The following is a 24,163-nucleotide window of genomic DNA, read 5'->3' as shown; positions in this document are numbered from 1 at the left end:
ATTTCGGAGTCAGTCGGAATAAAATCAAATGTAACAATTTATCATGTCAGGTAAATGTATCATGCCAATTTCATAATCAGTTCAAAGATAACAAATACAAAACATCAAATGCAAATGCATGGGGGCACACCCACAGCAATTAACAAGATATCTTTAAACTCTCCACACCTTATTACCTTTTTGGTTTACTTCTGTGGGAATGGGACCTTTGTACCAGTCGCACTGAGACGTTTCAAATGATACCAAACATGTATAATACTGTATGATAATTGTTCATATTAAACCATATAGATTTTTGGATGAATTCAGGTAGGGATGGGTGAAGGGAATGATGTGTAAATTGGAAGGTGATCAACTCAAGTGTGATCGTGTCTCGAATGGGGATGGTAATATAGCAAGAGAGTTCAAATGTTAATTTCCTTAAAAAGCCCTCTCTTCCAGTCCTTCCAGTTTCTCCAGTCTTACAATGACCAAATATGATGCAAAAGACAACCGTGCTCTAGACCGTGATTCTGATCTTCGCCATGAGTTGCTGCATGTGCATATCTGCGTATTATGTGATCACACAGATAGTGAGGGAAGATAACTGTGAGGGAGAAGAGGCTTGTTTTTCAGCTGATAAGCAGGGACCTCCCCATACACAAAAGAAATATATTTGAAATATATTTTCAGAATATATGCAAATATTCGAAATTGGCCCAGTAAATATATATATTTTTTTTTTGAAAATATATTTTAGTTAAATATGTGAATATATTTATATGTCAATATATTTACTAACAACATATATGTTCATATATGTTTTAACTTTTGCAATATACTATATATATTGCAAATATATATAGTATATTGCAATATACTATATAGTATATATATATATAGTATATATTATATAGTATATATTAATATATTGTTATACTTGCATCATAAATATTGTGCATATTTTCAATATTCAAATGACTTCAGGAAAGATGTCAATAAAACACAACAATAAATCTAATAATTGCACTTAGTGTTAGGTACGTGCCACCTAATATGGCCTAATAGTCCTAGGAAAGCAACTATCTGTCATTTTACATTGCAGTCATTTAAATGTAAGTACAGTATTTGTCATAATACAGTAGTGAAATATGGTAGCCTACTGTTGTGTATAGGGGAAAAGGTAGAGGAATTACTATGATCAAAATAAATTTTCGACCCTTCTTTAGCAAGCTAAACATTTTATGACCATATATTTTGTCATATAATTTACATTACATGTTATAAATGTAAATATATTTCACACTTAACTTCATATATTTTTGTTATATTTCAGAATATATTTCAAAATGATAAATATAAGTGAACAACAATGCAAATATATTTCAATGTACTTGGAATATATGCCACATATATTTTTGACGCTTTAAAATATATTTCAATATATTTTTTTTCTGTATGGGTCCTGTTCTCAATTTACTCTTCTGTCCTTTGTAAACATACACACACTCACTCACACACACATATCTTGTGCTCTTTTACTGTTAGACTCTATGGCCCACTTTACACACACACACACACACACACACACACACACACACACACACACACACACACACACACACACACACACACACACACACACACACACACACACACACACACACACACACACACACAGCCAGACAGTCTTACATGGCGACTGTCTGCTTGCTTTGAGACCTAGACAGGTAGAGAGAAGCTTGGTTCCGAGGTGAGGATGTGCTTGATTGTAAGAGAATGGAAAATGCTCATGAACATAAGCTTATGAATATGAATTAGGTTAAGGAGTTTTCAAGTTAAAACCATACCAAAATTAGTTAAACAACAATTTCAGTAGCACTTTTCAACTACATTTCAACTAACTCTCATTAGAGTATTAGTAGACTGTTAGAATATAGGGTTGAATAAGTTGACATAAGTTGCACAACCGAACACTTTTTGACTTTCTCAATTTGTGCAAACCTACTTAGGGTTCAGAGTATAATTTTTTTCCCACATTAATTTCACACGTCTAGTACAATTATGTGGTTTTGTTTCATTAATACAGTGTATACTTTTTTCTTGATATACCCCGAAAGAATGGAAGTGAAATGTGAAAACATGCCCCATGGGTGGGTCACGTTGTAACAGGACCATATGACAGCTTAAAATGTTATCTGATCTAATCAAAAAATATACATATAAAATATTTTTAGAGTTTTTGAGTCAGCTATGCAGCATAGTTCAAAACATAAAATTAAATAACTTAATTCACATTTTTCTCATGGTTTCTCAATAGAATTAATTAAAGTATAGAATAGAATAGCATAGTTCTTATAGGGGCACATTGTAACGCAATGTTACAATGTTCCCAATCTGCGCAGCTGGGATTTCTGCTGGTGAGATCAGCATTAAAGAACTATCTCAACTGTAACGGATTGGAGATTAAAATAATATCAGATTTGTCTAATTTTACATAAACTCAAAAAACAGAGATGAAAAATAAACATAAGTAATAAATTTACTTTTTACTATGGTTAAATAAATGTTCAGTCATATCTCCCAAAGATATCTGAATTTTGCCGCAATGTTTTCTCTATGTAGTGTTGATATGGCAACTAGTAAATACACTAAGTTGCGTCATGCTAGCATGTGTGGAAGTATTTCAAATAAGTGTGTTACAACTAGCCCACGTTAGGTTGTGCCCTACTTGCTGAGTTCATTATAGTCAGTAAAATGCCTGTTTGGGAACCATCAAAATAAAGTTTTAGCAGATATTAAGCAGACAGTCTGCTAATGTTAGTTGGTTGGTAGTTGAAAAGTTACTTATAGTCGATTAGAGAGGGAAGTTAAATGGCCTGCTGTGTGTTCTTCTAGATAGAGATGAACAGAGGAAGAGGAGTACATTATGGCACACTCATGATGAATATCAGTGTGTTAGATCACAATAACAGGCATCATGGAAAGAGCAGAGACAAAGTAAATACAGCTGAAAAGAGACTCAAGACTGTGCTGGACATTCCATCAAACTGAAATTAGATTTGAAGCCCAGCAAGACAGAGACTCGTTTAGGGATGACATATCTGTCCTTTATCCTTTCTACCTTTGTCTTTCTGTAATATAATCACTCTATTTCATCATTTCTTGACACTGAAAGCAATCGAAACACTCTCCAAAGGTCGCCCTCCCCTCTCTCTAGGCGATGTCTCACTGGCTGACTCAAAACTACTTGAATTTGGTCACAACTTCCTAATGGTTCAAGATTTCACCTGTTAGCCTGGCCCAGTTAGCCCCTACTGGTAAATGCAATGGCTACACCACCGAAGTCAGATTCACTTCACAAGTGAATCGGTTCGTTTGGACATTTTATGTATTTGTATGTATTCTCTGCACATAATTTTGTGTTAACAAAAATTTAAATAACAAATTTAAATAAATAACAAAAAATTACAAAATTTTAATTTACAAAAGCTTTTTGTTTTTCTCTGTTATATTCTTTTTGCTTTTATTGTTTTTAGCATAAATTATATGTTCATTGTTCTCGCCCTAATCAAGATTAATTCGTAAACCTTAATTGTTTAAAGTAGAGAAATTGTAATGTATTATATTATTTCTTATATATATTATAATATACATACAGTATATAATCATTTTATTTTATGTAAGATAAATTATATATACATTAATACATTTTTTACATATATTTATATATATATATATATATATATATATATATATATATATATATATATATATATATATATATATATCTTTATTGTATTTACCTTACTGGTATTTACCTTACTGGTATAAAATGAAGAATGAGGAAGAGGAGGCTTCACAAGAAAAATAAATAATAGCACTGCTTAATCCCAGAGTCAAGAAAAGAGTTGTTGCAGAAATGGAGTTAGTATGATGGACAGGTCGTGGTCCGGTGGAGTAGAAGGTCAGTCGATTATGAGAAGTGGTGCGGATCGAAGCAGCCTTTGTGAGAAACATGCAGTAGACAAAGGGACTGCAGGCTGAAGATAAAGGACTACTGGAGTGGATGAGGTTTTGGAGGAGGTATGTGTTTTTGTGCTGTGGCTGTGAGGCGATGTGATATAACGACACAGAAAAACGGTCTTGTAGATTAGATGCGCTGTGTATACAGAATCACCTGCACTAAGACCATGAAATGATTTTCTGAATGCTTCCTCTTCACTGCTTGATTTTAATCTTAGGAATCATGGTCTTTAATTGAAAAAATATTTTCATTCATCTTTATTCTGAAAAGAGCTGCAAAGTCAGATAATTAATGAAGAATCGCAGCAGCATTTTTGCTTTCGACATGAAAGTAGCACTTCAAAAGATCTTGCCAGACGTTGTTTTGCTTTGAGCGCAAACAGTTGAATTTTTTTCTTAGAAAAAGTTGACAAGCATGGTCGTTTTTTAGTGCATTTAACCTATGGATGTATGAGCCACAGGGTTATAGTATGATTGCTCAGTTCTGTATGGTCCATTTAGCACCTGCTAGTTAATGCCACATCAAGGGAGCAAACAAGCCTCTTTTTCCTTTGAAATCCGTGATTTGAAAATTAGATTTTCTTTTTGGAAGCTGGGTTTATGTTGGACTTGGACATTTTTCTGTCTCCTGCCTTTGACGTAACATCTACAAATAATTTCTAGTGACGAGCTTGGAACTGCCATTGAGATGAATGGGAATCCTATCCGATAGCAAAGTTATATAAACCATCTTGGTCTGAGTGTATGTTGCAAGAGTGGACTGGGCATAAAATTTAGGTCATGTAATAGCTCGTCCACTTGTCCTCTTGTTACCTTATTTTGCTCTCGGCAACTCTTGCAGACTAGCAGCATTAATACAAGAATGATGAGTTGACAAAAGTATCCTCAGCATTCTGCACGTGATGAATGTTTCCATGGGCAAGCCCACTAACATGACACAGTGCTACAAGCTGAGAAAGAGAAGGTCAAATAGTTGTATTGGTCTTTAGCTTATTGTTCATGTATGTGCTTAATATTGATGTTTAAACTAACACAGTCAGATGAAACATTTAAGCAGATACATTTTTAAAACATGCTTATTTATTTACAGACTGGTGAGTGTACAGAAATACACAGGGTTTTTATATACTCTTCTTCTTTTTTTTCCACAGTGAATGATTAGTTGACTAAATGAGTTTCTTTGCTGCTATGCCAACAAACTTATGGCTGGAAGCATTATGGGATACTCTGGTTTTTGTTGGCCAAGCATCTCTGTAATGACTAGTCCAATAACATTTACAGCAGCAGAGGCAGACAGAGATGTGTATCTATTGTCTTGTGTGTGCCTTGGTGCCCTAGGCGAGAAAAGACACACACACACACACACACACACACACACACACACACACACACACACACACACACACACACACATACACACACACACACACACACACACACACACACACACACACACACACACACACACACACAGTATATATATATATATATTATTGATTCTTGGGAATTTGGCTAAAACAGGTTTTAATTTTGAAAATAAAAAGTTAGTAAAATTACAAAATCTGAAGATATATTATTATTGACCAAGGTCTTGGCTGTTCAGCAATATATCGGTGCAACCTCCTCATTTTGTATTTTTTTCATAAAATAGGCGTTTTTCCAGTTATTACTTTGTTTTTGTCAACACCGTCAGACACAATAAAAAGCAAATAATTTTTTATTTATTTGGTCTAATATGTATTTAGAGTTTTTAAATCATTATCTGGCATTCTTAGTACACATATTTGCTGTTAAGTGTTAAATATTCACTTTTTTTCATGTTTTATACTGTTTCACGTGTACTCTTTTAAAAGATCTAACATCATACAACGTTTACTTTAAGCCTAAATAGAAAAAGTGATGTTTTTTTATTTAACAAACATATTTTTTGTATTAAAAGATACCCTTACTTTAATAACTCAACAGCACTGAAGAAACATATTGTAAGCATATTCATTTAAAACAAATAAAACTCCCTCTGATGGTGGTGACTTTAGAACTGAGGGTGGTGACACTAATCTGACGGTGGTGACAGTGGCCTCATTACAACATACAATTCCAAAATTTATACAACTCAAGTCAATGGCTTCTTGCTTAACAACTTTATTTAACTATTTGGTCCAAAAAATAACAATCCTGAGCACTGTGATAAACATTTAGCCTGCCTACTCCGAGCTGGATCGTGTATGGCCTGATCCACCGGACTGTTTGGGGGAGTTTCTAGGTGATCTGAGCCCTTTCTCTTACGTTCTCTTGATACTTTTTGTCTATGTTTCCAAGCCTTTCTCTGACTTCTCTTTTCCCTTTCATTCAAGTCATTGCTATTTTTTTAGCTTCCCTTCCTCCACCCTCTTCTTCCATCTTTGCCTTTCCGTTCTGAGGTATTCCGCCTTTAAAGGAGAACTTGGCAACTTTTTTAACTTAATAAAACTGTCTAGAAATAATTTGGATGGTTAAACAACCTGTTCTGGTGATATTGGTGACTTTCCCCGCTCCCCCCAGCGTTCCCATGCGGAAAACCAACCTCGCAACTTGGGGACTACCGTCCCGGCAAGATAGAAATTGGAAGTCTTGTGAGAAGCGAGAACGAGAAGCGAGAAACACGAACTGCTTTACAGCAATTCGACATAAACACATGCCATATGATACTGTGTATGATGTATTACCCACCTCGGCCGGCTACGATAATAACATATGCACATGAGCAGTGGTAGAAAGGGGGAGGAGGGTGCCTCAAGTGAGTTTTTTTTACGACTGTGTTGTGAAATATACGGCCCACAGCTGTAGGGGGAGCTCTTTGAGAAAACACGCGACAACAAAAGTGAAGATCAGCGAAGAAATTACTAGAGTTGCCGAGTTCTGCTTTAACTCTGCCTCACTGTGTATTATCTCTCTCCGCTTCTTTTAATATTCCCTGTTTCTTCTCCTCCACAGATAGCTGCTACCTAGCAATAACTTCCTAAAATACTTAAAGTCAAAGTTGACCCTGGGGGGGAAATTACAGTGAATGTTAGATTTGGTTAAATGTTGTCATGCCATTTTCATTTGGCTTTAGTCATGGGAGATGCATAGCCTACAAGGGATATTGTATGTGCTATATAGGTAGGTAGTAGGTGCACTATGTGCATCCCAAATGACGTAAGCCAAATGAACATGGCATAATAGTGAATTGAGAGAGAGGGAAGGTTACCAATGGTTATACCGCAGTTAGGTCCGGTCTAATTACACTGAACAAAATTATAAACGCAACACTTTTGTTTTTGCCCCCATTTTTCATGAGCTGAACTCAAAGATCTCAGACTTTTTCTATGTACACAAAAAGCCTATTTCTCTCAAATATTGTTCACAAATCTGTCTAAATCTGTGTTAGTGAGCACTTCTCCTTTGCCGAGATAATCCATCTACCTCACAGGTGTGGCATATCATGATGCTGATTAGACAGCATTATTATTGCACAGGTGTGCCTTAGGCTGGCCACAATAAAAGGCCATTCTAAAATGCAGTTTCATCACACAGCACATTCCAACAAATGTCGCAAGTTTTGAGGGAGCCTGCAATTGGCATGCTGACTGCAGGAATGTCCAGCAGAGCTGTTTCCCGTGAATTTAATGTTCATTTCTCTACCATAAGCAATCTCCCAAGGCGTTTTAGAGAAACTCGTGTTCGTGAGGATGTTCATGGATATCCACGAACATCCTCACTCTCACTCGTGCTATATTGCTTAATAGTAGCATGCGGTGTAGGCCTGTATGGAAGAAATATAGGGAGAATTACATAAATACAAATATAAAACAGGTTAATGAAACATTACAGGCCATATTGGTATTTATTGTGATCAACAATTATATTCTAGCCTTCGTTGAGGACCATTTGGAGGTTTTTGTCACCACCGTCAGATTGTACGTCACCACCGTCAGACAGAAAACCTGATGGTGGTGACGTATGACGGTGGTGACAAAATATACTCTTTCACATGATATGCATGAGTTGTTCACATTAGCCATCTTTTTTTCCCTCTGTTGCTATCTACTTCAGACCTCTTCTTAAAAAGTATACATTTATGTCATAATCTAATCTAATGTTTTTTATACAAAAGAGACGGTGTTGACATGTTATGGTTGTGACAGTAGCAGTGTCCAAAAATATGAACAAGTCTAAGAGAAATTAGCAAACTTACAGGAGCTTGAGTGATCTTGAAGCATGCAGAACAGTTGAAGGTTTGAAAATGGGGTCCCCAGGAATTAAGTTGACCTTGTAGTTGCCTGATTTTATTGCTTTTTATAAATATCTGACGGTGGTGACGAATATGTGGGACACATTTTGAGCAACCACAAAATAATTGTAATATATATTAAAAACTACAAACAGTGAGGTTTGAACAATATTTACTATGTACTCTTTCATGTGGTAAAGATATTTTTCAATTTAATTATTACGTTTTGTTTTTTTAATCAAGTTGAAATGATTATCTCCTATCCGAGGACAACTGATTTTGTAGGCAATGGGCCAGCATATAATCATTAAATTAATACAAATTAAAAATAAACCTATAAAATAACCTTTCATATGTGCAAAGGACCCCCTGATTATAACCTTGATTCTTTTTATTCATGAAAATGTTATTAATTTCCAACAGAATTAGCACTTTTCTTCGTGGGACATGTTTTATCCAAATTCCCAAGAATCAGTGATATATATATATATATATATATATGTCTCAAGTTCAGTATATATGTGAGACATGTTTGTCTCATGGTACACTTTTCATCTAGCATTCCAAAGTTCAAATCCCAACCTAATATAACTTTTTTAATAATCCAAGCACACTTGCAACTCGAACTTGACAACCACTGACCATCACATATTTTTGTTCCATGAAAAAGAGCGGCTCTGACATTTTTATAATAACTCTGTGGCGTGTTGGCGTGACATGAGGGTGATGATGACAGAATTTTCAGTATGCCTATAAAGCAAGTGGCGTGCGAAAGGTGCAAATAGTTGAGCACCTTAGAAAAGCAACTTTTTTTCTGCAGTAATCGTGCAGCTTAAGTTTTAAGTTAAAGATAAGATGTAATAAAGGAAAGTGTTACAACTAAATAAACAATTTTTAGGCTTATTAGCAAATAATTATGATTTTTTTTAAATAATAAAATTAAATATTCTTTAACTATTTACAACTTAAATTCTCCTTACTTGGACAAGAAAACACTAGGGTTCATGAACAAGCATTTTATTTTGGGTATGTACTTAAAAGAAGGTTTGAAAGAAGCATTACAATTCATTTAAAATATGTAAAAATTCTTCAAATTTTATGTGCCATATACACCAGGAAAGATTAGGCAAATTGTAGCTCAAAGAAGTATGCCAACATGTTAATGATAAGCTCCAAAAAATAATTTTCAAAGCATTTATTTAGCTTGCTAGTAAGTGGTGCTAAAACTTGTGCTGTGGAGTATTGCAGACCAGGTGTGGTTGGGTGCTCTGTGCCAGAAAGACCAGGGCCACTTTTTAGTTGCATTCTGCATTTGGGGACCGATGTGAATGGGCATGACGTCTGTGTGTGTATAAAGCTCCTTTGTGTCCATCTGACTCTGACCGTCACTTTAATATTTTTCTCTTGTACTTGACACATCCTCACACAATACCAGGGAAGTCATTTCACTGGAGGCTGTCAGAGCACATTTTCTGACCTGTCGCTCTGAGCCTGTGAAATGCTGCTGAAAAGAAGACCTTGATATGTCCAATTTTGCTGAAAACACTTTCAGAACTTTCTGGCATTTACCAGTTCTCTGTAGTTTGACAAAAATCGAATTCTCCTTATTATTCATATTCGTATTCTCATTCTTATTCTTCTATGCATTTCTGTTCAAATTAATGTTTGAAAAACTGCCCACAAATTTTATGCTCTGGCTAAAAGCAAGAGATTACTGCAAAACCAGAGATATGGTCATTAGTTAATTGACTTTGGTAATATTATTCCTAAAAGACCCCATCAATGATATGACAGATGTAATGTGTTTGTGTCTTAATGTATTTCCTGTTGTAACAGGAAAGAGAAAGACTGTACAGTACATTTCAAGTGTGTTTATTTTTAGTAGTAAGTTTATTTTGACAACCTTTATGATTATGCTAGCATATAGATGACCTCAGAGCTAACAGACATGATCTACAAGCCACAAGCACAGAGAATGTGTCATTTCCATGGTCCTGTTAGCTTTTGAAGGAGTTTTTCTTTTTCTCTCTTCCTCTCAGATCAACGAAGACACATCCAGGTCCAGTTGTTCATCTGAGTGACAGTCCAAAAGATGAGGGAAAGGTGAGGAATACATCCCCCCCCCCCCTCTCTCTCTCTCTCTCTCTCTCATTTTTCTATTGAATCAAGAGCTCAAAACTTTTTAAACAACTAAGAACTAGTGAGCACAAAGCCTTCCCATTATGAAAAAAATACATTAGTGTTCTTTAGCATGACTGCTGGAGTTCTTTATAAAAGGTACTTTGCATGCGTTGGCACAGTTCTGATTCATTAACACTCATCAGGATACACACACACGCACACATACACTTGTTATGCAACCTGATGTTCACCCCAACTACTGGTGTTAACATCTTGTATTGAGGATGCATGCTAAGCATCTCTCACATGCACTCAAATTCACAATTGTTTAAAGGAACGTTCATGCAAAAACGACAATTTTATCATCAAATACTCACCCTCATGTTTTTCGACTCTGTATGACTTTCTTTCTTCAATGGAACAAAATAGGAGATGTTAGACAGAAAGTCTGAGCAGTGGATAATGGATAATGATTTATATTTCCAAGCTCCAAAAAGGACAAAAATCAAAGGACAAGAGACTAATGCATTATATTTTAAGTCTACTGAAGCCATAGGTCTTTTGGTGCTTTACAGTATAATTCACCATCCACTTTTCAAGGTATGGAAAAGAACAGCTTGGACATTCTGCCTCACATCTCTTGTGCTTCCTAGAAGAACATAAGACAAGATGAACATAATACAGGGATAGAACGACATAGAGGTGAGTGATGAAATGTTCATTTCTGGGTGAACTATTCCTTTAAAGCATTTCCATCCTGATCTGCCATCTCCAGGAGGAGGTATGGCATTTTGGAGTGGGTACTGCAAGGTCATCTTCCAAGAAAAGAATCGGAGAAGATTGCTGTAGTTACATGCTGCTGTAGTCACAGAAGATCAAATGCATTGTGGGAATTGATACGGACGAGTTTGGTGGACCAATAAGGTTTTGGAAAAGGATACAAAGCAGAAAATATGCTGTAGCACAGACAATATTAGAGGTCGAGACAGTCCAATGTCTGATTGATAGGATGCAAAAGTTGAATCTGAATGTGGATTAAAGGAAGAACTGTTAAAATGTGATAATTTATTTTCCTTTCATTCAAATTCATACTCATGTACTAAGAGGGAGACAATTCTGAAAATCAGTATTTTTGTCCAACACACATTCTGCCAATGTTTGTGACAGCGAGAGGATCCCAGTATCAAGCAAGGGTCTGTTTTGATCTGCGCTTGCTCCTTCATGTCCAGCTAAATAATAAATATGCCCAATCACCAGTGTGTCAGTTCTGTTCGAAATCAAGCCAGCCAAAAAGCTCTTGACATTTGTAACACACTATTTCCACTATTTATTGCCATCCATTTGGGATTTAAAGACTCCTTCTCTCTCTCTCTCTCTCTCTCTCTCTCTCTCTCTCTCTCTCTCTCTCTCTCTCTCTCTCTGTCCCTCAGTTGTTGATAGGTTTTGAGAGCGGTACAATAGTAATGTGGGACCTGAGGGTCAAAAGAGCTGACTTCAGGATATACTATGATGAGGTGAGTGTTTATCACTTATTTTTTGCATAAATCTTCCATAATAATAGATTATAATATGTGCACTACTGTTCAAATGTTTGGGGTTGGTAAGAAAAGATTATGAAAGAAGTTTCATATGATAATATTACAATTTAAAAAAAAAATTTTATATAACTTTCTATTCATCAAAGAATCCTGAAAAACATACATCACGGTCTCTACAAGAAATAACTCCATATATAAATAATGTTTTTCTATATAATTTCATAAAGTTTTTACAGTACATACAGTGTTTATGTATGTTCATACAGTACACACATACTCTGTTTGATTTTTACATTCATATTATTTTTTGTGTCTCAGTCTCTGTGTGTGCGCATCTGTGACCTACAAGCTCCGGTTTATCATCTTGTTATTATCCAGCCCTCAGCCAAAAACAAGACAAACAAAAATAAATTGGAGAAAGAACAAAAAAAACGAGGCTATATAAATAAAAAAATGACGTCTCTCTCGCTCTCCATTGTCCAAGTAAATTTACTTTTGGTACGAAGCACTTGGCTCATCTGCTCTGTTTTTTTTCCCCCACATTGTTGCTGATTTACAACAACACTGAGCACAAGTCACTTTTCTGATTTAATTTCCCGCCTTGTGCCATGTGGATGTGTTTAGCATAATCACTGCTTGGCACACAACTTTATCTTCCTTCTGAAACAGGAACTGCCTCCTGCAGCCAGCTGCTCGCATTCATCCTTCCAAAACATGTTTCAATCACAGCGCCCCTTGGCTCACAGCGGCACGCATAAAACCTTCCAAAAACTCGCCCTTTTCTCCTTCCAGCCCTTTACTGCGGGTTTCAGTTCGGTGACGGCACCCTCTGATCATCTGTCAGCGCTGCCTGTGCGGAGGGAGTCTCAGGCACCGTCGCTCGGCAAGCGTTTGTCAGAGTGGGTAAATGGAAATGTCTAGGGGTCTGCTAATTGCTGCTTTAGATGCCCGCCTGGTATGCACACGTGTGTTGAAAAATGTACTTTAAATAGAAAGCATTTTGAATGAGGGAGTGAGGAAAGAAGCGAGTTACTGGGAATGAGACAAAAGAAACAAAAGGACACGTTAGTTAATGTTGAAAGGAAATGGATTAGATTTGGAAAGGTACAAAAATCTCTTTCCCTCTCATTCATTTAAAGTATACTAAACATCACCCTCATACACTTTAAACCCCTTTCATACACACTCCCAACTAACATCAAATAAATCTGACGCCAATATCATTTCACTTATTATTTACTGTGTGACATTAGCGAGTAGATGAGTGGAGATCAGGCTGCTTTGATGGTGGAGTAATTACTGATATCGGATTATTGACTCTTAGATGGATGAAGGTCAGAGAGAGAGAGAGAGACTTTCACAAGCAGGAACTATTAGTCATGTCTTCAGTTCTCTAATTTATGGAGCCAAATTGAGGATGCACACATTTCGTTCTCCCTCTTTTCACTTCTCTGACTGTTTTCTATTGTTACTTCTCTGTCTTTTTCCCTCAGTAAGATTTTTTTTTTATTGATTTTGACAGAAGTCTCTTATGTTCACTGATGTTCACTGATTTGATCAAAAAATATTGTAAAACATTATTATAACTTGAAATAACTGTTTTCTATCCTAACATGTTTTAAAATGTAATTTATTCCTGTGATGCAAAGCTGAATTTTCAGCATCATTACTCCAGTCTTCTACATGATCCTTCAAAAATCATTCTAATCATTTGGTGCTCAAGAAGAATTGTTCACATTATTATATAACTTGTTCCACTTATATATATATATACACACACACATACTATGCAGTTCTTAGAGGTTTATTTTTAAACCTCCTTTTTTATCATTTGTGATCACATTCTTTTTCTTTTCGTCCTTATTTCGTCCTATATAAATGAGTTGTATTATAATCTGGGCATACTTTTAAATGTTTATTAATGCAATCCTGCTCGCTTCTCTATTCTCTCTGTCAGGCCATTCACTCTGTAAGCTGGCATCACGAGGGGCGGCAGTTCATGTGCAGTCATTCGGACGGCAGTCTGAGCATGTGGAATATGAGAAACACAGCCAAACCTTTTCAAGTCACCTTCCCTCATGGTGGGTACACACATAAAGCATGTTTTTTTACCCCACATATTATTAATAATCTTATTTAAAATAATAATTAATAATCTTTATTTTAAACATTTAAACCTTTTAATGAGCTTCATTAAATTTAAGGATAGGTGCATATCTATGAATTTTTACTGAAACAAGGCTGAAACGTGTAAAAAGGCCTGGACAAATAAAAAAGCATTGACCTCCAATTACCATATGATAATTTTTATGGTGTTTAAAATGATTACAATTCACAATTACGGTTTCAGTTGCATTTTTGCTATAATGTAATATGTGATATTTTAGTTAGAAAAAAATGTTGCTTGTGTATCAACCTTTATATACTATATACCTAATGAGGGCATACCATAGACTTACATAGACCATATAATTACTGTGAAGCCTCTCTGAAACAATCTGTATTGTATAAAGCGCAATATAAATAAAGGTGACTTGACTTGACTTTTACTGCATTTATATAAAGCCATTTATATTTACAACATACTAACCTTAACCCACACCCAAAGTAACCTTTAACTCTTTCCCCGCCAGCCACCTCCAGCATTTTTAATCATTTTCACAAAACTTTCATGGTCCCCAGAATATTTTGTTGTATGAATATCTGAACATGCAATATATATATGGAAAATTCCATCAATGGTGGGGAAAGAGTTAAAAAAAGACTTTTTGAATTTGTAGATAAAAATAAATAAAATTAAAAATATATATTTTTCCCAAATAAGGATGTCCTCAATTTTTCCCCAGTTTGTTTTGGTTTTGTCAGGCTTGGTTCACTTCTGGGGCCACATTTTGATCCCAAAGTATAGCTAAGTAAACCCACAGGGACAAAGACCCATTTTCCATGACTCACCATCTATTAGTGAAATCTGACTCTGACGTAGTCAGCAAACACACCCCCTCACCAGGTGTGTTCATTATGGAGGATGATTCAGTGTGTGGGTTCGCAGTGTGTATTTGTGTGTGCAGTTTGATTTGACAGGAAATAAGTGATTCACTCTCAATCTTTGCTGCTATGTTTGGGGTCCTGGCCTTGAGCTCAGTGGTTATATAAAGATGAACACACTCGCACTGGGAAAAGTGCTTTATTAATCAGAAAGTTCTAGACATAAACGTAAGAAAGGTTTAGGTGAAAATGTGATGCATTTAAAACTTACCATTTTGTCTGTTGTTTTTTTTTTCAGGTAAGACTCAGAGAGATGGTAGAAAAGAGTCATGTAAACCCATTCTCAAGGTCGAATACAAGACCTCCAGAAACAGGTAAGAGAACACACAAAAAAGTCACACCAGTAGCAAACTGTGACTCTTGAGTCTTGGCCCCATCACCAATAGCTTACCGTGTCCTCTTCTATAGTACTGCACAAGTTACCTTTGATAAGAAATGCAACAATCAATCAGCACAGTGAGTTTGAGAGTTATTACCAAAATAAAACAATGTAATAAAATACAAATCCTCATTTTAATAATTGCATCATCACACAATCGGTGTGTGTGCAGTTTAGCAGAATATGGTGACAACTGGTCGGGTTGAAAAACATATGACACATAACCAACAAATTTAATGTAAGCCGTATCATGACAGCACTCAGACCAAAGCAAATTAGTGACAGACACTTCTGCGTCATAGATGTGAACAGCGATTGTAGCATTTTGGAATCCACCACCACAAACAAGCAATGTTGATAATAAATAGTATCATTAGACTGGCTCATTTGCCGTTGCCGATTAAATGTTTGGAACAGACCGTAATAAGCGTATGATTTGGGGAAAAAATTAATTAGCAATGATGTCCTACTCAATAACATTACTTGCATTTTCCATAGCGAATAGCGCTAGCTATTTTATCAGTGTTTTTTTCCCCAACTGTGTTCCCCACAGCAGGCGGAACTTGTCGTAAAGTTAGTGATAACAAGCCCCACCCATTTAGAGGGACGCTATGATTGGTCAGTTAGTCTCTCATTTATTTGATATTGCTTGGCCCTCTGTAATTTCATAGCTGGACCACCAATCACAGAACTGAAAGCATTTGGAGGACAAATCCTAATAGGGAGAAAATGGGCGTCTACGCAAAAAAACAAACTGAATAGGCAGATTTGAAGGGTTTATTTCCTCAAAAAGATTTAGATGTTTAGTGTCTATTTATGAATATTGAAATAACATTAGAATGGATGGCTTTTTATTAAAAAAGTTTTTACTTTTTAAACTATCATTTAAAAGTTTGTAAATATATATATTTTTTACAATAGTTTAGACCCTCTCTGACAGCCTGGGCCCTGATGGTTCCACTCCGAGACTAATGGTTCATTCCATTTACCTCGAAAGAGGGATGTCAAGGCCTGGAGTGACAGTAGACAGGTCGGAAAACAATATGTTTTGATTGTGCTAAGCAGTCATATTGGATTCTGAAGTCGGGGTTGTTGTGGTTCCCCAGAGTTTCCCAGTCTCAACTCTGGCTTGAGGGGGGCGTTCCAGTTAAAAGTTCCTACTGGAGACCAGGAATTTCCCTTCTCCGAGGATAAATGGAATGCAACACAAAACACAGCTAATGAATTATGGGAAATGCAGTCTTGAGTGTTTTGGATTCATTTAATCCTGCTATTTGCTTGCGATAGATGTGCCACTCAAGAACCATTACTGCTGTTTTATCTTGTCACAAAACAATTCAAGTTTACTGCCTGTTTTTATAAAGCCTGTTTTCCTCGGGAGATGCAAAACATAATTTGAAGAAACTTCCATCTTTGATTGTTTGTTTTTTTCCCCGTCTGTTCAAAGAAGTGGTCATAAGTGGCCGCCTCAGTTTTAATGATATTTTAAATTAGTTTGGCTGTAATGTTGTTTTTCCCCTTTTGTTTCTTCCTATTTTGCATAGAGACTGAATATTTCAGGGTTGTGAATAAGACTTTAAATTGAAACAATGCAACGTATTGAGAGGACCTTCGAAGTCAAAGCAAGGTTGTTTTGTGTGGCATGAAAGTCTCCTTCCAATAAGATAGAAGCTATGGGTCTTGACATGATGAATAAATAATTTCAGACAGACAAAATTAGGTTTTCCATTTAAACTTTTACATTTTTCTGTCTTACAGTAGTGAAGCCTTTGTTGTCTTTTCCGGAGGGCTTTCGTATGATAAGGCAGGACGGAGACCCACCCTAACCATCATGCATGGCAAAGCCATCACAGTGTTAGAGATGGACTATCCAATAGTGGACTTCATGGTGCTCTGTGACACTCCCTATATCAACGGTGAGTATGCTGAGCGCTTCAGTCTCTTGTCTTCCATATCAGTTGTCTTGTTCTTGGGGGAACATTTAATTGGACTGAGTAAACTTAAGTTTTTGTTCTTTGTCTCATTGTAGACCTACTCCATTGTTGTTAAAAGAGAGTGGAGAGGAGATTCAAGTGAATCAATTGATTCATTTTGACCGTTTCTAATAAATCAGTTCAAACATCTGATTCACACATTAGTTTGTATCATCACACAGTAGAGTTCCTGTTCTTCTACTTTATAAATCTTTCTTTTTTTGAAATATGTATTTATTTAAATACTATTAATTGTATTGTTTTAGCTATTATTAAGTTTTAGTTCCCTTTCGTGGTCACTCCGAGTTACGTCGGATGATGACGAATGGGGTTTCGCTTAGAAAGCCTCTCACCTTCGAGTATATAAAACGACCCAATGGCAATGAAATGCCATGGGTCTGCGGAATTTGCATAGCGTAAGTCCGCCCCCCTCTGGGGGTATATAAGGAAGTACGCTGGAAGTATGCTTTTCCTCTCTCTAAAAGAGCTGCACGCGGCACCGTGTGTGCCTGGTTCCCCTCGGGGACCCAGTGTTTTCATTCGGGACTCCAGCAGATGGTGTCATGTCACTCACAGCATCACAAGGCGGGCTTGATTCCTCTGGAAATGAGGATTCGACTGCGTTGCCTCCCTCGGGAGTGTCAACGTTAGTCGAGTCGGATCCAGAGCTGATGGCCATGCTTTCCCGGGCAGCTGAAAGCATCGGTTGGAGTGGCGCCCTCCCCCCGAGCGCTGTAGGCTTACGATTGGTTACTGGTTGCGTGTTGCTCTACAGCACTCGCTCCCAGTGCCTTTCTCCCGGACGTGCATCAGGACGCCTCCGGCTCGCGAGGGTCCCCGTGACTTGTCGTGGCCCGCGGGCGTCCTCCGCCTTCGCTGCACTCGATCGCGTGGCGATCATGGGCTGTATGTTTTCTGTCACTATCGTGACACAGGCATGCAGGGCTGTGTGTCGCCTTCGCCTTCGAGGCAGTGCTGACTCAGGAGTTCTGTCAGAACCGGCCGCAGTGGAACGCTAGTCCTTCCCTGGCCAACACTGACAGAATGCGGAAACTCGACCACGCCCCCTTGCTGGGACGCTATGCCTCCCATGCCCGGCCTGCCGCGCACACTACTGACCTCGCTCTCGGGCGACATCGGTACCTGCGTGATCCTGGGCCAGGTGGTGTCCAGACATGGGCTTAGCCAGGTTGATGTGAGGGGATCTGAGAATTCATTTTCTCAGCTCCCCCATGTCCCAGGCTGGGCTCTTCAGCGGGGTGGCTTCGGCCACCAGAAGCGGACTCAGGTTCGTCTGCACTGATGGTCATCCATCCGTGTGGTCTCCTTAGTCCGCTTCCCGCCAAGGCCACCTCCATGCGGCTCCCCTCGGGCCTTCACCGGCTCTGGGCAGGAGGAGGTCGCAGGAGGGCGGCGCTGCCTGTCTCCGCCCCTTAGACTGCCACGCCAGTCTAAGCAGCACTCTTGAGACGGGCAGCTTGGTCGGCGGTGTGGTTGAGGACTGCGCCCAACAGTCTTCGATCACTCCAGATGCGGACTGGGGCTTCTGCACTGACGGTCATCCGTCCATATGGTCTCCTTAGTCTGCTTCCCACCGACACTGCCTCCATGCGGCTCCTCCCCTCGAGCCTTCAACGGCCCGAGCACGAGGAGGTCGCTGGAGGCTGGCATCGCCTGTCACTGCCCCTTAGCCAGCTAACACCTGGCTAAGAAGCGCTCCTGAGACGGGCAGCTTGGAGTTAGGGCTCAGTTCTTTCAGGAGCTGGTAGCAGGACCACTCCTTCCCCCGGTGGAGGGCTGGGGAAGAATCTCATTCAAAAAGAACTGATGCTCTTTCTCTGAGCCCCAAGAGGCTGTGGATGACAGCACGCGCCGCCCACGGGCCACGCTCCTCTCATCCCCCTCTGTCGCCAGACCCCTGCCAGAGCATGCCCCCGTGGGACGCTGGTCCTCCCCTGGCCTCCTCTGGCAGGACGCGGCTAATGACTAGTGTTGCTTTCGTCAACGAAAATTATGACGAAATATTGTCGTCAACGAACCGTTATCACCTGACGAAAACGAGACGAGACTAGACGTAAATGCATGGTCATGTGACGATGACTAAAATACATGTATAATGCAATATCGTTGACGAATAAAAACGAGACTAAATGTGGTTTAAAAAATAAAAACTATGCTAAAATGTCTCTTCATTTTCGTTGACCAAAACGAGACGAGACGAAATGTAAGGTCACGACGAATGAGAGAGTTGTGCGTGAACCCATAGCTTTGTCGGCTTTAAATTCTGGATTGCGATCTGGTCACCCGATTATCAGCGAATTTAACCATATATTACTCCATTAGTTATTCTATTAAAATGTCTCATTGATATATTTGACACATTCATAATCATTACTTTTGCTGGCTGTTATGTGCGTTATTGGCAGCGTCTCTTGTTACATGAACACGTCACCGCATTAGCGCCAGAACATGGAGATTTTATTTTAGAGTATAATCGCACAACCTATTCGATATTTTATAATTAAATAAACTAATCGAATATCCAAAAATCGTGACTCATCCCTGCATGGAATCTCTTGTTTCTTTTCCCAAATCTTCACTCACGTCACGTCTCACCCATTTTCTAAAGGTAGCCTATTATAAACGTTTCTTGGTTCACTTTTAATTAAGCCTATTATATTCGTATTCTTTACTGTGGTAAAGTAGAAAAACGCTGTAGGACAGATAGCCTACATTTGTACTTGCATGTCAAATTCTTTTTAACACAGTTTGTGCTTGTTATATTAGACATTGGGCGCGAGTTTAGTTGTAAAGCGCGTTTGACACGTGTGGGTGATTTTTAGTTTCACTTTCTCTGGCAGCGCAATCTCAAACACAGCCTAAATATCTCGCCCTTGTGGAGGATAAAATTCGCTCTTCAAACCAATTTACATCAAGTAGAAAACACGAAGATATCATAAAGAGATCGATATCTTCGTGTTTTCCTGCTCGTGTCCCACATCCCGCTCAAAGCGCAGAGTGCATCGCGTCTTTGTGTGGAAATATAAAACGATTTTTTTTTTTTTTTAATAACCCCCCGAATATTAAAATTTAATATTATTTTTTAATAATAATACCGCGGTGGTAAAAAAAACCTGCCACCGTCACAGCCCTAAATATAGGCCTACTAAATAGCCTATAATAAGATAGCCTTGTTTGAAATTATATATTGACTGGGTTAAATAGAATCGCATTACTAAAAAGAGACTAAAATACAATTTTCATTGACTAAAACTAGACTAAAATGTCATCAGTTTTCGTCGACTAAAACTAGACTAAAATGTCATCAGTTTTCGTCGACTAAAACTTGACTAGACTAAAAAGAGTATGAATGTGACTAAAACTAATAAAAACTAAAATGACAGCCTGACACAAAGACTAGACTAAAACTAAAATTAAAACAGGCCGCCAAAAACAACACTACTAATGACCGTGCCCCCGCACAGGGCCGCTATGCCACCCTCGCCTGGGCCGGTCATTCCGCCTCGCTGCACCACCGACGGTACGTCTGTGGTTCGTATGACCCCGCTGGTGCACTGGCGCACAGCTGGCCGCGGGGTCTACACAAGTATGCGTTTCCCCCAGTGAGCCTCCTTGCGCAGACTTTGCGCAAGATCAGGGAGGACGAGGAGCAGGTCATTTTGGTTGCCCCGTATTTGGTTTGCACAACCGGACCTGATTCTCAGAACTGGTACTCCTCGCGACAGCACCTCCCTGGCCAATTCCTCTGAGGAAGGACCTCCTTTCTCAGGGACGGGGCACCCTTTGGCACCCTCGTCCCGATCTTTGGAACTTCCACATGTGACTCCTGGACGGGACGAGGCAGGTTTGAGTACCCTACCACCAGCGGTGGTGGCTACCATCACTTCCGCTAGAGCATCGTCCATGAGACATGCCTATGCGTTGAAGTGGAACCTCTTCGTCAACTGGTGTTCTTCTAAACATCAAGAACCCACGAAATGCCTGATCAGTGTCGTGCTTTCCTTCCTGCAAGAAGGGTTGGAGCGAAGGCTGTCTCCCTCCACCCTGAAAGTGTATGTTGCCGCTATTGCCGCACATCACGACGCAGTCGATGGTAAGTCTCTGGGAAAGCACGACCTGATCATCAGGTTCCTGAGGGGAGCGAGGAGACTGAATCCTCCTCGTCCTCCTCTCGTACCCTCTTGGGACCTCTCAGTACTAACTGCCCTGCAGAGTGCTCCCTTTGAGCCTCTGCAATCAGTGGAGCTTAAGTTCCTGTCAATGAAGACAGCGTTCCTGGTTGCATTGGCCTCCATCAAGAGGGTAGGGGATCTGCAGGCATTTTCGGTTGACGAAGCGTGCCTGGAATTCGGGCCGGCTAACTCTCACGTGATCCTGAGACCCCGGCCTGGATATGTGCCCAAGGTTCCCACCACACCTTTTTGAGAGCAGGTGGTGAACCTGCAAGCGCTGCCTTTGGAGGAGGCAGACCCAGCCTTGGCACTGCTCTGTCCAGTACGCGCCCTCCGTGCTTACGTAGACAGAACCCGCTGTTTCAGGACCTCAGACCAGCTCTTTGTCTGTTATGGTGGGAAGCTGAAGGGAAAGGCTCTCTCCAAGCAAAGGTTGTCCCACTGGATAGTGGACGCCATTGCTTTGGCATACCAGCAGCAAGGTCGACCATGCCCCCTTGGTGTGACGGCCCACTCTACTCGGAGTGTGGCATCCTCTTGGGCTCTAGCGCATGGCGCCTCGCTAACAGACATTTGTAGAGCTGCAGGCTGGGCGACACCCAACACATTCGCGAGATTCTATAATCTCCGAGTGGAGCCAGTTTCTTCTCATGTACTCGCTTCAACTAGCCGGTACTAGATTCTGCTCAGGTGTCTTCGCTTGCTCGCCATTCCTCTCCACGGACGGGATACGTGCAATATTTTCCTCAGGTGAGCCTGATAAGCCCTGAGTCTCCTCCAGCACTGTCGACGTCAATGCCAGAGTTATCCCACCGGCAGCTTTCGCGCTTGACTAGGTGCCTCCATGTGCATGGTTCCCCCTCTGGGCGACCCCCACATGTGTATTTCCACTGTAAGCCTCTCTGAGCATGTGTCTTTCCCTCGGCAAGCCACCTTGCCACCCCTGGGGTTGAAATATTCCACCTGCGGCTGGACACCCCAGTGATACTCCATATGCAGCCCCTGTGGGTCATATGTGTATTCCAAGTCCCCCCCCCCCTTTTCGGGCTGGGCATAATTGCATATTTCCGCTGAGATGTGCTTCCCAGTGTACCTTGGTATTCCTGTGTTAAGTAAGACTCCCTCGTCCATGCTAGTCTCACAACAGGGAGCTCAGACTTACGCAGGGCACTGGTAGACAGCCGAGGTGGCGTGATTAGACTGGGGACCCCATTCGTCGTCATCCGACGTAACTCGGAGTGACCACGAAAGGGAACGTCTCGGTTACGTATGTAACCCTCGTTCCCTGAGTAGGGAACGGAGATGTTACGTCTCCCTGCCACTTCTGCTGTACCGCTGGGAACGCCTGAGTTCAGTCTCGGCTCCTCAGCTAAGACATATCTGCATGTTGCCAGCGTACTTCCTTATATACCTCCAGAGGGGGGCGGACTTACGCTATGCAAATTCCGCAGACCCATGGCATTTCATTGCCATTGGGTCGTTTTATATACTCGAAGGTGAGAGGCTTTCTAAGCGAAACCCCATTCGTCGTCATCCTACGTAACGTCTCCGTTCCCTACTCAGGGAACGAGAGTTACATAAATAACCGAGACGTTGTATTTCATAATTTTTTTTGCATTTGTTCCAGTTTGATGTCATCACCTTAAATATTTTTCGTTTTCTACGAAAACTATGTTTTTACACCTGGCTCGTTTGAAACATTTGTTTCTAAACCTGATGCATTTTCTCCTTTAGTTCGGTTCGTTTATGCATATATGAACTTGGCAATCGCGCTCGGATCTGTACCAAAACAATCACTTTGAGATCGCCTGAATGAGGTGGTCTCTGTCCGATTGAAAATTAACTCTGAATCCGACCCAACGGACCAATGAACCAAGTGGTCATAATTCTTACCGGGGAATGAATTATATAAAAAAGCAGCAGTGTCTGATTCTGTGAGTGAGCACATTAGTTATCGGCGCAGTTGAAAACCAAAAGAGCGCCTCTTTATCTTAAAATGTTGAGTAATTGCTATTCTCCGTGCATTGCAAGAATGCTGTCCCGACGAAGCCTTCATTCCCGCTCTAACTGCATTATGAATTTTATATATATCTTTATTAGTGTATGAATACACTACCGTTCAAAAGTTTTAGTTTGGTAAAGATTTTTTAATGTTTTAGAAAGAAGTCTCTTCTGCTCACCAAGGCTGCATTAAAGGCTCACAGTAAATTTGTGAAATATTATTACATATTTTTCTGAATTTTCAGCATCATTACTCCAGTCTTCAGTGTCACATGATCCCTCAGAAATCATTCTAATATGCTGATTTGCTGCTCAAGAAACATTTATGATTATTATCAATGTTGAAAACAGTTGGGTACAATTTGTTTTCAGGATTATTTGATGAATAGAAAGTTTAAAAGAACAGAATTAATCTGAAATATAAAGCTTTTGTAACATTATACACTACCGTTTAAAAGTGTGGGGTCAGTAAGAATCTTTTTGAAAGAAATTAAAGAAATGAATACTTTCATTTAGCAAGGATGCATTAAATTGATCAAAAGTGACAGTAAAGACATTTATAATGTTTTAAAAATATGTCTATAATAAATCAATAAAATTATCAAATAAATGCTTTTCTTTTGAATGTCATATTCATCAAATAATCCTAAAAAAAG

General features: G+C 39.3%; 1 protein-coding gene across 12 annotated transcripts in view; it reads left to right on the top strand.

The window, feature by feature from the left end:
* The window catches only part of stxbp5l (syntaxin binding protein 5L), a 144,815-nt gene that overhangs the window by 75,516 nt on the left and 45,136 nt on the right, over positions 1-24,163 (top strand). For all 12 annotated transcript variants that reach the window (XM_084123108.1, XM_084123116.1, XM_084123114.1 and 9 more), the window contains exons 6-10: positions 10,297-10,360; positions 11,809-11,892; positions 13,874-13,997; positions 15,200-15,275; positions 17,099-17,256. In XM_084123108.1, the coding sequence (XP_083979234.1) occupies positions 10,297-10,360; positions 11,809-11,892; positions 13,874-13,997; positions 15,200-15,275; positions 17,099-17,256 (506 nt within the window). The remainder of the gene's footprint in view (positions 1-10,296; positions 10,361-11,808; positions 11,893-13,873; positions 13,998-15,199; positions 15,276-17,098; positions 17,257-24,163) is intronic.

Source organism: Abramis brama, assembly GCF_963993115.1.
Source record: "Abramis brama genome assembly, chromosome: 8".
In the NCBI taxonomy this organism is placed as follows: Eukaryota; Metazoa; Chordata; class Actinopteri; order Cypriniformes; family Leuciscidae; genus Abramis; species Abramis brama.
This window is presented reverse-complemented; position numbering and strand designations above follow the sequence as displayed.